At 36.2% G+C, this 19,353-nt stretch overlaps 1 protein-coding gene across 1 annotated transcript in view; it reads right to left on the reverse strand.

Annotated features, from left to right (window-relative positions):
• Positions 1 to 293: 293 nt before the first annotated feature.
• Fgf10 (fibroblast growth factor 10) overlaps positions 294 to 19,353 on the reverse strand; it is a 76,558-nt gene continuing 57,498 nt past the window's right edge. Inside the window, exons 2-3 of the mRNA XM_034523658.2 lie at positions 8,910 to 9,013; positions 294 to 3,280 (exon numbers count right to left, since the gene is read on the reverse strand). Coding sequence (XP_034379549.1) covers positions 3,083 to 3,280; positions 8,910 to 9,013 — 302 coding nt within the window. The 3' untranslated portion in view covers positions 294 to 3,082. The remainder of the gene's footprint in view (positions 3,281 to 8,909; positions 9,014 to 19,353) is intronic.

Here is a 19,353-nt window from a genome sequence, read left to right on the forward strand (position 1 = left end):
ACCTGAATAGTCAGGAAAAACCCGAAAGCATTTGGTTGTTATTAGGGTAAGGATAGCCGGCTCACACATGTAAAACATTAAAGAAACCTTACAAATGTTTGAGTAATTTTTTTTTTTCTGTTGTTGTTGTTTGGGGCTGTGGGGCATTTAACCACATCCTGCCGTGCGTGCACACAGCCCTGCAGCTGATCTTGTTACCAGGTAGAGATTTAGGCTAATAAAAAAAAAAGAAAGAAAAAAAGAAAGAAGGAAAGAAAAGAAAGAAAACAAGGACAGTACTTTTGTTTTGTTTTCCCAGCATTTTTATTGCCTTTATTTAAATGTAACATAATATACACTGTTCAGCCTTTTAGGGGTTAGGAGGAGGGAAGCGATTCTGTATCTTTAAGGAGTCTGATGTCAACACTCATAAGCCCTGTATCCCTGGCTAACACATTTTAGTATGGTGGACCAGTGCCCACACTTCCCACGGAGGCAGAACTCCCAAAATCTTGAGTTATTTATTTATTTATTTTTTTAGCGCACAAAATTTAGGACTGAACTTCTTTCAGTAGTTGTAAAAAGGACCAGAATTCTCTATTAATAGCAAACAAATATGCATTTATTAAATGCAAAAGAATCTCCTCTCTCCTTACCGAATTCTTTTTGTATTTATCTCTGTTAGGATGTATACAGGGGGAAATGTAGAGTGGGAGAGGGGGAAAGATGTTTTCTATTTTTGGACTCTGCAAGCTTTGATACATTTTGCTAGAAGCTGTTTAATGTCTTGAGTACTATAATGATGACTGTTTACACGTAGTCTCTTTAGTAACCTAAATGGCAATGTGAAATAAGAATCCAACGTCTGCCCTATTTGCTGTTACTCTGGTCACTAAATACTATAGTTTGTCTCCCCAAACATTTAATTTTGGTTGTGGGTGGTCCATGTTCATGTGTCAGGTATAATTATTATTTTAAAATAAAAGCAAAAAAGATACCTAGTTTTGCTAGAGATGCATTACATTAGAGCTTTCAGACTCGGTTACCAATTAAACTCTAACATACAGAATCCAACCACAAGAAGTACACATTTTAAAAATCCCATTTGTCACAAAACAAGTTGAAAGAACACCCTGAAATGCAACCTATACCCATAAACCAAAGCATTGTGCCTCTGTGCATTTCTCTTGAAATACCAGCTTTTCAAAGAAATCATAAATATGACCTATGTTGGATTACTCTGTGGGAACATTCTGGAAAAACAACTGATTTTTTTCAATAATTGATTAACCTTTAATAATAATATTTTAAGAAACTGATTTGCACTGGCCAAGCATCAGCACAAATAAGTTAGAAGAGGATCACAAATCACTAGCCTTTCTAGAGGTTAAATTTTAGTAAATAGACACATTTGGTGAGTCTTTTTGTTTGTATCAAAATACTATATCCAAACAATAAAAATAAACAAACTTTTCCAAACAAGAAGACTGCAGCATCAATATAGTCTTAGAGTTATCCTCTAAAATTATTTAGAAGAAATAATGTTTTGTACATTTTTAAAATTACTACAGACACTGCAAAGAAGGCTTACGTGTTTATTTAGTGAACTACACAGTGAGGGTGCATGACACACTTACGTACTGCTTTCTATACCTTCTCTAAGAAAATGAATTTCAATGTGGTTATATTATGGAACCTTCTAGAACACTTTAAATTTACAGAAAACAAGGTTTATTTGGTTCTGTAAAGACTAGACCATACAGCTTGAACAGGTGTCAGTATATGGTTATACATATACTAGGATATATTTGCTCAGATTAAGCCCCAGGGAGAGTTGCACTTCATACCAAATTTCTGTTTTTGGTTCCTTTGAGGGGGAAGGATTCTGTGGAACTTACAAAGGGCTCATGTATATGCAGATGACCTTTCCATCATTTGCCACGGTGACCTGTGGCAATTCATCATCAGTATGAAAAAAAAAAAAAAAAGCCAACAAGGTTAGTCTTAAGTCTAACCATTCATTTTTCTTCTTTTAGTATATCTTGGAGATGAAATAAGGCAATGAAAGAGAATTTGGCCTTCTATATTTTAAGGCAAGGGTCCCTCCAGACTGATATATGTTGATAAACGATGGCAGATAGCTGTTACTTAAGCTATAGCAGAACTCTACCATAGTCATCACTGATGGTTTTTATTGCAGAAGTGAAAATTAAGTCAACTGAGAGCACATGGGGCATTCATACTGCTTCCTTGATCTCATCTCCTATTTCTGAATTGTTTGCTAATGTTTTAAAACACTTTGTCATGAATGTGTGTATGGTGCCAGAAGAGAGAGAGAGAGAGAAAGAGAGAAAGAGAGAAAGAGAAAGAGAGAGAGAGAAGGTAAATCAGAGGGCAGCGCTGAGGATACTCTTTAAAACCCCAAAAGATATTTAACATCCTATTAAATAAATAACTTAGAAGGAAATAGAAAAGAATAGAGACAGAATGCACAAGCATACCATACTATTTGTATTGTTAGGACAGTTTCACACTACTATGTTTCTATTTGTAAATCTGATCCAATTCTTCCATGGTGCCACACCCAAAGCTCCTTTGGTTGTGCATATGATATGACCCAAGTGCTTTCCAGTAAATGCTTGCGTGTCTTACTGCTCATTGAATCATCAGGCTTGAATGAGCAATGAAAGTCTTTGATATGTGTTCATATTCCATAAATAACTTTCCCAAAGATCATTCAACAGAGTGTTCTGTGTTCTTTAAGTCCTATCTCAGAAGTTCAAAAAACAAAAACTTAAAAACAAAACAAAACAAAACAAAAAACCCAGCCCCAGCCACAATATTGTTCACTTGAGGATAACTTTCATCCAAAGTTGATTTGCCTCTATCTTGGTTATAAGGCATGACACAATGACACAGAGCTAGTGAAAAGAACTTCGTATGTCAGCAGTGAGTACAAAAACATCCAAAGCCTTCCTTTCTTTAAACAAGCTGAACTCAGGGCTATGTCTTTGCCTTTTGAGCTACAGTCTTCAGTGAGGATACTATCTCTTTCTGGCCAAAGAGTCATTGGTTGTACTGCATCCACCAACAGTGCCTTCTTCTATGAGTGGACCACCATGGGGAGGAAGTGAGCCGAGGTGTTTTTCCTTCTTGTTTTCTGTCCTCTCCTGGGAGCTCCTTTTCCATTCAATGCCACGTACATTTGCCTGCCGTTGTGCTGCCAGTTAAAGGATGCATAGGTGTTGTATCCATTTTCCTCTATCCTCTCTTTCAGCTTACAGTCGTTATTAAATTCTTTCTGCAAAGGAAACACAGTTATTCATTCAGATGGTGATCATACTTGATTCCATATGATACAAACCATCTAATGATGTACACTCCATTGTCTTGTTTATAGCTGACTTTTTTTTTTAATATAAATTGCTCACTTTGTATACAATGCAAACAACAGAAGAGTCAAAATCCTAGCCACAAAGCAGATTCTACGTTTGAAAACACATGAGTCATCTTTGATTAATCACCGCAGCCATACTGTGTCTTCTGGCCCACTAAAAAGTTGACATACTTTGAATATAACATGGTTTATGTGCCTAGGATAATTATCAGGACGTAGACATCACAATACCAATATTTATGATGATCCAGCTATAGAGGAGAGTGTGAAATTTTTGTTTTTCATAGTGTTAGCTGTAGATCCTATAAGAAATCATGTTTATAAATGTGATAAGCACACATTTCTGGTAATTCCATTTATTTCTTACATCTACTTATATCTACTTAAAAATCTACTTAAGGAATGATTTGAAGCTAAAATATAGAAAATGCTTTATTTGGGGACTGGGGATGTTGCTTACTTGGTAGAGTTCATATACAGAAAGCAGAAGGCTTTGGGTTTTATCTGAGCATGGCAGCATATGTCTATAATCCAAATACTTATGTGATGACTACTCCTGGTTGTCAAATTAACTACATCTGGAATGAATTACAATCCCAAAATGAAGGGTGCACCTGTGATCCAGACCTTGAGGCTGGAAGACACAGGCTTCTGATCTGGATCTTGACATGGAGATCTTGAGGCATAGTGGCCATGAAAAGCTTGGGCCCAGACAAGGTGGTATATGCCTTTAATCCCAGGAGATGAAGGCAAGCAGAACTCTAAGTTCAAGGCTAGCATGTAACAAAGCAAGTTCCAAATCTAGGCATGGTGGTACCTAACTTTAATCTGGGCCACACCTTCTGCTGGAGGACATAAGGACATTGGAAGAAAGAAGACTCACTCTTCTTTACCTGCTTGCACTTACTTGCCAACACATCTGTTGGAACCTACTTCTTCAGGATTCTAGCTTATACAGAAGGCCAACTGAATGAACTAGCCTTGTAGGACTGAGAAACTACTATATTATTAGACTTCCCATTCACAGCTGCTCATTGTTGGGTCAGTTGAAGTGCAGACTCTAAGTCATTGCAATAAATTTTCTTAATATATAGAGACATTCCATAAGTTTTGTGACTATAAAGAACCTTGACTAACACAGCTTGAAATGTAGAGGTGAGTGGACGAGAAGTAAAGCTACAATAATAAATTCTAGGCTAGCCTTTGCTACATGAGGCCTTGTTTCAATTTTTAAGAAATTTCCTTATTTTGCCAATCATCCTATTAAAATAGTTATGAACCTTCTCACTAAGATATCTGTCTATACCTGCAGAATTCTGGCCAATGGTTTTAGATAGTTTTGATGGATCGAGTATTTTTCTCTCATCTGCTCCTCAAATTCAGAATTTAGTATCTTATTCTGCAGTTAATCATAGGCACAAAAACTGAAAAATGTTCCTCTGCGCTTGAAGAAAACTAGAGTAGTTCAGAAACGAAGACCCCATAGCTTCTGAGTTCCTACTTTGTCCGTCTACCAAAAAGTCATAATGGCACATTGTTGATTAAGAGTATGGATGCTGTAAGTCTACCATACAAATAGGTGACTCTACACCTAGGAATGTATAAACAGCATAAAACAGGACCCATGAGTTATTTAAAAAGGAGGTGGCGCCAACTTGGAGAAAGATGGTAAGGAGATGGAGGTGTATCTGGAAGGAGACAAGGCCAGGAATTGGTGGTGAATATGATCAAGACGTATTGTGAGTAATTCTTAAAGAATAAAAATACTTTAAAAGAATTAGGTAAAACAAGATCCCAAATTAAATTAGGGTGGATTAAAGAAAGGTTTTGGATTTCCTGTTCTCATCTGGGACATTTATTTGATTCTCCAATCATGATGACTGAAGACCAGACTAACTCATCCTCAAGACTTGCTTGGTTCTATGATTCAACAGAAAACTTGGAACATAGGATAGTATTGCTCAAAGAATGACTACTGAAAATGAAAGAAAGATAGACATCCCCCATACGTGAGCAGGAGAAAATATTCAAAGAGAATAGATACAGAGAAAGTTTCACCAATCACTCATGTGTTTGTTCAGCAGATTCTTCCAGGCAGGCTTATGTAATCAATAGAAATCATTTTGGAAATAATAATAAAATATAAAAATCTCAAAGTGTTGTCTCATGGCACATAGATTTATACTAGTATGCAATCCTGATTTTTAGCAGTATACTCTTTAGATAGTTAGTCCTTATATGGGCTAGAAGCAGAGAACATGTTTTCTAACGGAGCTACTAGGGAGGTAGATATGTTTGGGCATTATAATGCTCCAGAAACATAGTGGACCTAGATGCTGTGTGTCTAGTGAGAGAGATGAGTAACTCAGTCTTCTTGAAGGTCACAACCTGTTAGTAGAAGGTTGGCAGCAAACACACCAATGATAGAAATACCAGGTGATGTTCGTTTCAGACACTTAGCCTATAATATCTAGGTAATATGGTGATATGGTAGAGTACTCAGGCAACAAGTTTAAACAAAGAAGTTGAATGAAGAGACTTTTAGAGAATATTGCTCAAGAAGAGGCATCCACAAAGCACAGGAGGTGTGTCAGCATAGAAGGGAATGGGAAACTGAGAAGAAAATGTCACAATTTTTTTTTTTTTTTAATGTCACAGTTCATTTGAGATTGGGTAATTGCTCTCTTGATACCACATTGTAAAATAGCATGTTTTACCATTAAAATTGGTTTCATCTTTTCTCACAATTTAAATTATGTAATTTACTTTCCTTAATCTACATTAGATGGCTCTGTATTATGATGGCTTTGGCTATGTGTATATTTAAGTACTCTGTAAAGAGCATATAGATGTACTCTTACGTTCTGACTCTGATACAGTGGAAGAAGAAGGGACCTGGACTAGTTGATATTTTTAAAAGACTAAGACCTTTTGCTTTGTTGATCAAAACAGCTTTGAGCTCATGGGCTTAAGTTATCCTCCTGCCTCAGCCCTAAGTAGCTGGAAATGAATGTGTAGGCTTAAGTTATTCTCCTGCCTCAGCCCTAAGTAGCTGGAAATGAATGTGAATATGTCTGGGATTCAGACATATTTTATTGCTGTTTGCTTGTTTTGCTTTTTAGTTTAAAAGTGATTTACTTTATGTGTATGGATATTTAGCCTGTGTAGTTTTCTGTATACCACCTGCATGTCTGGTACCAAAAGAGGCTAGCAGAATATTTTAAGGCTTAGAACAGGCATTACCTATGGTTGTGAGCCATCATATGGATACTGAGAACTGAATTTGGGTCCTCTGCAAGAGCAGCAAGTGCTCTTAACCACTGAGTCATCATTTATCCATGCCTATGACATTTTTGAAAGAAAAATTATAAGCAGATTTATTTATTTTGTTGTTGGTGGTGATGGTGGTAGTGTTGGTAGTGTGTATGTATCTGTGGGGGGGCATGCATATGTGTGTGCATGTAAGCAGGAGGACAACTGTGGGAGTCATCATTGCTCTACCATATGAGTTCTGGAGACTGAACCCAGGTTGTTAGATTTGGGAGAACGATCATTTACTTGCTAGGCCATCTGGTAAGACCCTAAACATGCTTAATAAAAACAAAACACTACTTTCTCAAAAGTGATAAGAATTTAAAGCCCTAAATAAAGCTATTTTAAAAAATGTTTTATTGCCTTTTTAGGCTTCTTGGGGAAATAATATACAATGAAGAAATTGAATTAAAATTCCTGTGGCTCTCATACCAGGATTAGTCTTGGCATGACTGGCTTGTCATTTAACAGTAGAGCTGATATGAATAAAAGACAAAGTTCTCAAGTCACCACTAACAACACAACACAGACAGCAGCTGGCACCTCACTGAATGTATAAGTCCTTAGTCCTTAGACTCTGAATCAGACAGTATGGAATTGTGTTCCATCATTATGTTGTTTAACAGATCCTCACACTGATTTTGAAACTTACTCAGGTTTAAGAACTATTAACCACCTTTATGCTAATTTAAAGGTTTTTTTTGATAATTACAACAATGTAAATGTGCATAATATCTGGCTAGAGAAAGATGAACTTATTATTAAATAACCATCTCAGATGTTGCTATATATCGTCCAAAAATACAATTAAAATTTTATGTATCTATATTCCAAGTACTCCTCTATAGCGGAATTCAGAAAAATTTAAATTCATTTAGTAATTTTTGGTATAGCTCTAGGATCAAAACTATAAGACGTATCCATAGTCATTAACTGTCCTGCTTGTATTATTCTTAAAATGGCAATCAAGTGATTGAAGCAGACTTCTGACGTCATCGCAAGGCTACTGTACTACTAACGGTCTTCTCTTACAAACTAATTGTTCTGTATCTATTTCATATTTGTTGACATTTTCCCCTATATATTATGAAATGACTGAAGACAAAGCTTTCTCTCTCTCTCTCTCTCTCTCTCTCTGTGTGTGTGTGTGTGTGTGTGTGTGTATGTGTGAATTCACATGAATAAAGGAGTTATTTTTCTTTGTTTGGGAACAAGTTCTCCTACATGTCCACACTGGTATGGAATATGTGACCATCCCGCCTCAGCCTTCCAAGTTCTGCGATCACAGTTGTATACCACCATATGTCATTCTGTACTTCTTCCTTATACATCCTTGGGAGGTAGGCCAAACAGTACCTGGCACACAGTAGCTAACCACATGTTTAACTAAGACATTTCTTCTAAATGTCTAAATAGCATAATGGGTATACTGTATATAATTCTGTTTTAATTATGACTGTGATTTTAATTCTAAATAATTATTATTTTATGTGAGATTTCAGTGAAAAAAGACTTTTTCTAAATAAATTGGACTTGAATTTGAAGAGGTCATATTCAAAGTACTTAACATTTCTCAGTCTACCCAAGGCAGCATGAGGACCCTACTAAAAGAGTGTCCTCTGTTATTACATGTATAATATTTTGTAGAATTAAACCCTACTGTGAAGACAGTACTTTGTCTTTACATAATGTCTATAATGTTCATGTATAATTAAACTTAATCACTATTACATAGGCATGTGCAATTCTTGGGTTCATAGACTAGCCTGGAAAATTATGAATCTCTTGACTTGTTTCATTGTTTGTGATTTTAACAAAGTACACAGCATCTGAGCCATGTTTTTTTTTTCTTTAACTATAGCAGATACACATAGTGCATGATGTTCCATTCCGCCCATGTTTTTTGTTTTAAGGGATTTTTCTCCAAGTTGTCATCTCTTGTCCCTGCACTATTTCATCCAGATGCTTCCGTGAAAGGCTGATTGGCTCGCAGTTCTGAACATTCACAAATGTCAGTAATGGCCTGTCTAGCAGACTCATTGGCCAACAAGTCGGGAGATTATAGAGTTGAACAAGCTGTTTGTCAGCCCTTGAGATGCTGTGAATCCTATTAGTAGTGATCAAATGACAGCGAAGCCATTCAGTGTTTTCTCTAGGAAAGCATCCAAGTCTCTGGTACTAACTGTACAATGTGTTTCGAAAACAAAATCAGACTACTTACTGAGCCGTAGAGTTTCCCCTTCTTGTTCATGGCTAAGTAGTAGTTGCTGTTGATGGCTTTGACAGCAACAACTCCAATTTCCACTGATGTTATCTCTAGGATACCTAAAACACACAATCACAAAGGTGAGATGTAAAGCGTCATCATATTTAGTTGGGAGAAAGTAAAAATTTAAAAAAAAAATGATAAAGTACATTTTATATTATCCTCAAGGCAAAAGCCAAACAATGGGATAGCCAAACTGAGCCAAAAGTGTTGAATGTGTTGAGAACCCCAGGAAGTATAGGAAACCAGTGGTAGGGCTTTGAGAGGTTGTCCCTCTATTTGTACTCCGAGCCTATACAGGCAAATGCTGTTTTAATTAAAATGCTTCCTTTGCAACCTCTGTATTTTCAACCCCATAAATATTGAAACTACTCTACTCATCTTAGCCTAGATTCTTACAAAAACTTATCAGAGCCTACATCTGTACTGTGGTATTAAATTAAATCCGTAGCATATGTCAATGATCTGTCAGATTTACCTCAGTCTGTAAAAACAATGGTAAACTATTTCTCCTTTGTAGCACATTTAGATAAACTAAATCCCTTGGCTGCATTTAACTGATAAATTCATTTCTTTGACCAATGTGTTGACATTCCGAGGTACAGAGAGACTTGTCTCAGCATCCATACCATCTTACAAAAGCAGATACAATACTCCAAGTTAAGGGATTATTTTTTTCTTTCTAGAAAGAAGGGAAAACGGACAGAAGTAGTAATTAGCAAACAGGACCACTTCCTCCAGTAAAAGGCTAAGTTGGGTGTACGTAAAGATGATTTTCTTTGAAAAGTTTGTAGGTATACGTGGGAAAAGGCATATGGGGGCATGCAAAAGCCCACTCGTTTTGCCTAAGAAGATCTCAGAATAAGAATGACTTCATTACTTTTAATAGAGCTTGCTCAGGCTGGATGAGCAGCACAGTGAAGAGAATGTGGCACTGGAAACAGGGTGGAAATGCATTTTTACTCCTGACTCTGTATCTATTGGCAAATGCCCACAGAAGTCAACAGACTACCCCGTGTCTCAGTATCATTTGAAAAGTGGTCAACATAACAATATTTCTCACAGAATCTTGCTGTGAATACTGTACCCAAACAGTGATTAGAATTTGTCTAGATCTCAGGGCTTCAGTTAGTATTAGAGGCAAGTTTTCTCTTAGTAGTTCTGAAGTTTGGAAATTCTTCTTGAAGCTATATAACTTTTCCATACACCAGATAAACCCTCATTGGCTTAGCCAGATAACATAGAAGGAAATCCTAAGTTCCCACATATTGTGTATCACCTAACATGACATACCATCTTCAATGTAGTATACAACGTGTGTCCTCAGATTTTTTTTTTTCCACAAGGGAACAAATGGCTTATACTCAGGACATGAATGGTTTCTATCCTTTTCTTTTCCAGGTTAATCTACTAGAATCCAGAAGAAATGCTAGGATGGCAAAGTTGACATTAAAAGAGACTTGTGCAGGAAAACTTCCATCCATGTGTAGAGGAAATATCTAGCCTCACACTGCACTTCCTTAACATGACATTCCACAGTGCTTGCAAGGACAGATTTTGAGGTGTATTTGGGGCATTTTTTACATCATTAATATTTCTTACCTTATTGCAGGATATTTGAACTTGTTTTTAGTTAGGGTGTGACTCAGCCCTTAGCACACACCTTTAATCCCTCTGGCTGGAATACAGACAAGCCCTTAGTTTTTATCTTTAATCCCAAACAATGAAGATAAAGTTAGTTTGCAGAAGGAACCACCCATGTTTGAAAGTGATGTCAAATTGAGTGGACAAACAAGTGATGGATCAGAGAAAGATTTGACAGGATGGAATATGCTCAACTCTCATGAGAAGAGAGAAAAAGGAAGCGACTTAAGGGAGAGCAGACAGTACAGGAAGAAGAGATTATAATACAGGAATACAATAGAGCTCATGAAAAGCAGTACAGTAAAGTTGAGAGAGAGAGAGAGAGAGAGAGAGAGAGTAGAGCAGCACAGAGAGGGAGGCAGAGGTAGCTTTACTGGGAGAGTTTTATAGAGACAGATTGAAGAGAAACCAAACTAGACAAGACAGAACAAGCAAGAGAAGTAGCCAGAAGATTAAAAAAGATTGCTAGAGTTAGTTTGAGGCCAAGCAGAGCAATTCAGAGAGAAAAGCCAAATTGAATCAGTCACCTAGGAGAGGACTTTGAGCCAGAACCTCTGAGTTGAACCAACCAGGTAGAGTTCTAGAAGGTTCCAGAACTAGGCCTGGCAGATGGAGGCAGTAAGCCTCCCAGACAACAATTACATCCCGTGAATAAAATTTCCTTTTACATTACCCTGCGCTGGTTATTGCCCTCAGGGTAGTCACAAACATTCATTTGAATAATTTAAAAAGTGCCCTCTTGCAGTTATTGTAATATCTATAACTGTTCATCAAGGAGGTATTGCCATTTTTGTCTTCAGTCATAGATTAGAAAATGAATAATAAAGGTACATAATATAGCTCACATACACGGTCAGGACAAGCCCAGTCCTGTGGCTTCTTTTCTCTCTGTGTCTGGTTATTTTCCTTTATCCCTCTCTCCTTCTTACAATGGGTTTCTGTAGAAACTACTTAGCAATATAACTTACTATTAAATGACAACATGCTACTCTTCCAATGATATTGTGGTGCCGTTTTGGGGAAAATATCAGAGTTTCAGAGGGTGGGGGACCTTAATAAACTTGTGTCAAGGAGAAGATACTAACTAGACAGGAAGTGGCATCCTGATGTAATAAGCCGCTATGCCTCCAAAAGAGAGATTGCAAAATGTCAGTAAACTGTGAGATATCCCACATGTATTCTCCTGAGACAGGAAACTGACAGAAAAGAGGCAGGAAGAACGATTCTAACAAATAATAAAGCAGACTTTCTGAAGGCTAAGCAGTAGGCTGGAGCTGTGGTAATGAGACCAAGCTGAACAGAGGAAACAACATGGTATGAATAGCACCAAATCCCCGGCTGGCTGTTTGGAGACTCTGTGGCATACAACTTGTCAAGAGCGTCTGCTAAGATACATTTGGGGCTGTTTGTGCTTTACCTCAATTGGGAACTAAATGTTTAAAGGACTGACACCCTCCCCCTCTTTTTGTTTACAGCTAGTTTGGGGAAACATATAGATATTTACTTTTAAGCATTTTAAAATTGAGACATTAAAATGTACATATTTAAGGGTCATCACATGATGCTCTAGGATGTATGTGTATGTGTATTGCTTGATGTTTCTATCAGAATAAGTTTGCCTGTATCTTCAAAGGGGGTTTACTATTCTTTCAAAATAGAGAGGAAAGACTTAAGTGGTTTAATGCCCTTTTGAGTTCTGAAAGTAAGTCTGTGTTATACCACAGGTCACTAATTCATAATTCGAAAGCTTTGAAGGACACAGACAATGGCTGCATCTATTGCAAGCACCTGTGAATGTGGACGCCTCTTTGGGAGGAACCACGCCTGCAGGTGTCTCTCATATATATAATCATTCTTGGACAGGAACACAAGAATTTTTTTTTTGAGGTTTGTTAAATCAGCTGCTATTATATTTGTATGTGTCTACTTTGAAATTCAATGCCAGTTGAAAGAGCCTCCTGCTTAAAAGTGAATGAAGGGTCTACGGGACCTCTCTACAGTTTTGCAACCTATATGATGCTACATTTATTTCTACTAAAAAACTTTGGAGACTCAGACACATGGCTCAGTGTAAAGATATCTATTACCAAGCCCAAAGACAATTAAAATACTAGATACTTTAATAGTTTTAATCAATATTTTGAAATATGTCGTGTTTAGTATAATGATATTAGAAGTTTTAAAGTTAAATTTCTCCCTCTTTTCCATTAATTGTTGAGTCTCAAACTGATCTAGTATGTGCTAACATGGAAGACCATCTTGGTCACCATCACTTTTCAGTCGTGTGCATCAGAGCTTGAGTAGCTACACACAGTAGTATGTCATGGCTATGCATTTGGTCCTCTAAGAATCACGTTGGAACTCATCTCCTCTATAATTCATTTTCATTAAAGAACCATAATAAATACATGTTGTTCATAATATACACTTGGTGTATAGTCAAGAATGCCAAGGAAATCAATGACTGTTCATGGCAAAATGAGGGCATTTCTGAAATCTAGAATTTTTGGTTTTGCTAGGAGTCTCATTTGTAAAATTATGAATCAATAAATTCCTATCTCAATAACACAAAAATGAAAATAAAACAAAATATCAAAATGAATTCAAAGAAAAAATAAATTGTAAGATGTATTTGTTATCAGTTATAGGTAAGTTATTGCAAATCTAAAGGATTTTTATAAATTTTAAATATATGTTCAACTATTAGTTAATATAATTATAAGTAGAAGAATTTTGAACACAGTGTTGAAATGTTATTTTTCATGTAGCATCTTTGATTTAAGCAATATTTATATTTTGGTCAATAAAAGGCAACAAAATAATGTATTCATGTAACCATTCAGCCATATCTCCAGCTCCCTTAAATTAATTTAAAAATAATAGGTAGCACAAACAAAGCTGTTACAAAGGCCCTTTATGGGCTTTGCACTTTTATATATGACTCAAATTCCCAATTAACTTAACAAAATATATCAGAGTTAAGCATTGTGCTATTGCATACTAGAAAAAGCTTTGGCAAAATTACATAAAAGAGTGGATATATACTGTCTTGAATGTAGTTGATTTGATGTTTGGATCCAAAGCCTTTATTTTTTCTATATTGTTAGGCCTTACTAAATAAAACTGCTATTAGTAATATACCAAAGGCTTAGACAGAGTTATGAGGGTGATGTGGGTTTATATGATGGTATTTATGGCTAAATAGAGAACCAAGGTTGAGGTAGGTTTCTGTAGTGGCATTCATGGCTACATACAGAGAGAGACCTAAGCTAATCTGTTCTTCTTCACCAAGTGATGCTTCAAGGAAACTTTGACAGATGCCAAATCTTGATATTGAACTTTCTGTTCTCTGGAATGGTAATGGTGAATCAAATAAACTTTTACTCCTTACATGATACACAGTTTTAGGTATTTTGTCATAGCAACAGAAAAGGTGCTAAGACAGTCTCTATCTGTTCTTTCTTTAAAAACCTCAGTTACCTTTGTCATAGAGTTGACCCCAGTTCCCATAATGCTTCTCTCCCTTACTGTGAGTGTCCAAACAGCTGGCCTATTGTCTGGATTCAGTCTCTAGCGCTGTTGTTTTCCCTTTGATGATCACATGGTAATAAAAAAAATTATCCAGAGCCTGTAGAGTAAAAAAACTCTAACCAAAATCACGGATGTTATGTGTCACTAAAATATTCCATAAATATTTGATACCAAAAAGAGATCAAAAGGATTACTGCAGTTTACCTAAGAAGGGGAGCTGGTCATGTTAGTGTCTGTTAGTTTATTACCAGTTTAAACCTGTCTGGGTTTTAATGAAAATAAAATATCATTTATCTTGGAGTCACATCTGTCATACTGGAATACAAGCATTCTAAAATGTATTCTGCATACAGTAGCAATGAGAACATGTTTTTGACCTGTCTGAGATGGTGTATTAGGCTAATTCAACAATTTAGCTTAATTTTCTTTGAAAGAATGTCTAAGTAATCACTATGTTGAGTGTAGCTAAAAAATAATATAATATGAATATTAGTTTTTTGTCTTGTTTTGTTTTAGTCAGCTTCTCCTTCCCTTAATTCATATTTCTATGTACCACCTGTTTTAAAGGGAAGTGAATTAAGTAATAGCTGTGCAAAAGCAGAAGAATCAGGGTTTCCATCTCCGATGCTGGGTAGCTAAACAATACAGGTAAGTCAATTACACTCCTGGAGTCTTAGTTTTTTATTTGGTAATTGGGACAAACTACTTAAAGCACACAGGGCTGAGGGCTAGTAAATCTGTGTCCTGTCAGCTGAATCACTATGGTGTCAAGTTAACTAATTTACCATAGTGGTCCCCAAACTCAATCCTGCCCAGCAATCATCTGGACAGCATATTTAAACACAGGTTGATAGGTTCTTCTACTCTAGATCTAGGCTGGGACCCTTGAATTATATTTTCCAGCCTGTGAATTTTCAGGCATTGTTAGCTCTGCTAGTGCAAGGACCACCCACTGCTCTATACATTACAACTCAGAGGCAGGGAGAGCTTTGATGTACAAAAGCAAAGGCAAAACCATGTGGAGAGAAGTGGAACCATTACAGGAAGAGATACAAATAAGAGCAGCATTTAACATCCCTGGGAAAAGCTTTTGATAGTTGTGGATAGAAGAGGGTTTTCTTCTGAACAAGAGGTATAGGATTCTTGATAGCTACATAACTGTCAAAATATGAATTTGGGATCAGGCACTATTATATGTATTGTTTCTTTGGCCATGTTTAAAAAAAAAAACTTGGAGTAGATTGTTATCAGAAATTAGGGAACAGATCAGTGGTTAAAAGCATGCACTGCTCTTTCAAAGGACCGGGGGAACCAAATTCCTCCTGTCCTCTATCAGCACCAGACATGTACATGGTGCTTACATGCAGATGAAACATACATACATATAAAATAAAATAAATCTTTTATTAAAGATTTTATTATCAGAGTTGTTTTCTTACAAATATGACTGTAGAAATGTTAAAGGGAAGTTAGGAGGCTTCAACAACTTTTATGGACATTCTCAAATGATGATTTGCATTGACAATCTACGGAGTAAAGATCTTAATGTTATGTTCATGGTTGTGAAGCTGGTTGAGTACAATTGGAATTCATTTTATCCCCAGCCATTCAAATCAGGGATGAAAGAATATGCTTTTTCTTGAATGACCTTTTTTTTTTTTATTCCCCCAAAGGAGGACAGCACTGTGGACCAATGATTAGTCTAAGTTTGGGCTAGCTAGTACAGGTATAGACATGGGCTTCCTGTTCTGCATAATGCAGGCCAGTTATTTTGTTTCTCTATCTGTTGCAGTGCCTTCCAAGTCACTTGACACTTAGAATTACAAATAGAAATGAGTTCCAAATGAGAAAAATCATTACCAATGTTCCACAAGGTGATATATATTTCCTACCTTTCTAAAGACCAAATGGTCCTTTTACGTTCTCACTTAGTAACTCACGACATAGAAAAGAACTAAGCAATCAGCTTGATCTTATAGATCAGAATGGAGGCCAATCCTAAAAGAATTATAAATTCAAGATTTATTTAATTAACTGGTAATTTAAAGAAAAAGTTTAAACATTTGGTCTGGGGGATCCAGCTCCGTGATAGAGAATTTACCTAGTATGTTCAAGGTCTTGTGTTCCGTACATAGCATTGAACACACACACATAACTTTAAATAGTCAACCCACTGGCACTGACCTAGTATTTAATAATGTCAGAAATATTGTTGTGAAATGCAAACACAACTCTTTAAAATTTTGCTGACTTGTTGAATTTTGTTTAAGACATTTCTTACAAATAAAACTTGACTCCAAGTCTTTGATGCCCATCAGTAGTCAACAAATACTTGGAGTTAGTGATCTACTGTGTCTTTTCACAGTCTCAGCTTGACATTTTTTTCTAGCTGTTTTGTCTCATTGGTTATTCTGCTTTTCCTTTTTGTTGCTGTGACAGATACTCTGATAGAAAGCGACTTTGGGGAAAAGGTTTTATTTGGCTCATGATTCCGGGTCATAGGCTGTGGTTTCAAGGAGGTCAGGGCAAGAACTCAGTTAGTCACATTACACCCACCCACAGTCAAGAGCAAAGAAATGACATAAATGTATCCTTCTTGCTTTCTCTCATCCTGCTCTCTCATCTCTTCTACTGTTCAGGAACCTCCTGTTTAGGGACCGGTGACCTTCCCAATAGCACAATAGAGTGGCTCTTCCCACAAGTCAAGTAAGACAATCTTCTATAGCTTTGTCTACTGGAGAGCATGATCTAGGTAATGCTTTATTATGTCTCTTCCTAGTAAAGACCAAAACAACGACAAAACAAAGAAACAAAGAAACAAACAAACACAAATAACCCTAAACTTATTCTTATCTGAATATGTCAAGAATCTTTATGAATTTTGTAAGTGTTATATTTTAAAACATTACCTTCCATTAGCATATATTACTAAAAAGGCAGATATGGTGTGTTTTCAGGCACAGGATTTATGGCAAAGCATTACTCCCATTAACATATATTCATAGAATGACAGATACGGTGTGTTTCCAGGCCCTGGATTTATGGTGGGCTCTTTGTAACTGTCCGAGTAAGTTCTAATATAAATTTACCTCACAAATGAGGGAAGGATTTGATGGCAAACTAGGGTAAAGGAAGTGCCTAGAAGTTCTTGTGTCTGATTAACAGCTTGTCCCAGTTTAAAATGAAAGGTCACATGGGATGTGGTGTGGTGGGGACAGTACAAAGCACAGGTGTTTAGAGCTGCAGATACTTCCAGAAGGGCCCATCTAAGTGCTGTCAATCAAAGGTATGAATAGAGTTTCATTTGACTTTATACAAAAATATTTTCTGATATTGAAGTAAATCCTTTCTAGAAAAATTATTGCCCAGTTTCTTCTAGTAGAGAAGACCCTGAGTGAATTCATACATAACTCATATGAAAGAAAAAAAAGTCTGCTCTTCTGTGCAGGAAGTGTTTTCCTAAGCACAATTATCATAGCATTAATCCTTCTAGAGAAATCAATAAATCATGATATTATAGCTGAGTTATACATTAGTAGAAGCCAAAGGATTCCTTAAGTTAGGTTTACTGCAGTAAGGAGGCATTGGTAAACATTATTTTTTATGTAATTTTTATGTCATAAAACTAAGCTATAAATTACTTTCAGAAATCTGTATGGAATGAAAGCCTGTGATAAGTCTAAGGCATTGCCTTCATAGCCTCAAAATGAATAAGTTAAAAAAAAAATCCCAAGTTTAAAAAAAAAAAAAAACCCCACTATTTTTGTTTTGTTTTGTTTTTTAAGTGAGAAGAACTGAAGGTATTTAAATCTCAAGGAAGGCTATGTTTTAGCACATTGTATAATCAGAGAAGAGCTTGAAGAAATGTAGAGAATGTCTGCTTCATATCCCTTCCCTTGTACAAGAGATGACACCAGGGGATCCAGGGAGATTGAAGAGCTTATCCAAGCACCTGTAGAAAGGTCACTTAGGACCAGAAGTAAATCCTGAGTCTATATTCTTCCTGAGGCTCCTGTAAACATTTATAAACTGTTGGCAGCCAGGCAAAGACTTTATATCGATTTTATGTTTTATAGACTAATTCATCTTATTCATTACACAGAAACGATTCAGTCTATTTGACTCTGACCATTGCTTTTTATTTATAAATGGAGAAAAAAATTAAAGTTAACACAGAGGGTTAGATGAATTACTTCATGGAATAGTCCAATAAATTATCATTATGGTAATACAGATATTTATCTTAAAGATAGCCTAATAAAATGTCTGCCACATTTATTAATTTTAAAGTAAATTTCTCTAATGTACCTAATTACAATGTAGCATTTTTCTCTTCTTGCCTTAATTAGAAGAAAAATGAATCATTGGAGCACATATTGATTTTTCCCCCCCACCAGAAAGTCTTATTTGTTCTGTTGAAGAGCTCATAAGTCAGGTAAATATGGATGGTTCTAAGTAGTAAAATACTTACTATGGAACAAGTTTTAGGGGTTCAAACTCATGGCTCAAACACATATGTGCTATGAGTTTGACAAATCCTCACAATAATACAAATTAGCCCTAAATTCATTCCATGGCTACTTAGAAATGTGAATTTTGATTTGACTGTGTAATGTATTAACAGATTTTTCAAATTATAACTGTAACTTGACAAACTATATTCTCTTGTCATTGATAATTAAATACTCAGTTTCATAATTCGTGGTGTTGGCCATGAGACATTATGTCCCCACACTTAGGAAGTTCACATCTCCCCTAGAGACTAGCAGGAGTGAGTTTGACCAAGTGTAGATGTGATATTCCCAAAGTCCATGGAAATGGTTTGTGTGTATTTGTACAACCCACATGACAAAGAAAACAGGGCTCTCTAGACAGAACCATGGATACATTTCTTATTACTACTCAAGTACAGGCAGTATGCGTAGGCTGGAGTGGGTTCTTTCATAAATTAATATATAAAGTGCTTGCTTGGTTCTATAGTTTGAAATCATATAAAGACAAAAGTTAAAATACTATGAACCAGACATTCTAGTCTAGACAGAGCAAGACAGTAGTGCTGGGCTGGGAAAAGCTCTAAGAATAAACCCTGTTCCTTTAATCACACAGGAAGAAGTAGGACTGCTCCTTCTTCAAGAAGACTAGGTACCAGAGTACAAATTTATGACTCCGTTCAGTAATTGTATATGGGATATAGAGTGTTAGGGTGTTAGGTGAAAGTGTCAAG

Source organism: Arvicanthis niloticus, chromosome 19, assembly GCF_011762505.2.
Source record: "Arvicanthis niloticus isolate mArvNil1 chromosome 19, mArvNil1.pat.X, whole genome shotgun sequence".
Classification (NCBI taxonomy): Eukaryota; Metazoa; Chordata; class Mammalia; order Rodentia; family Muridae; genus Arvicanthis; species Arvicanthis niloticus.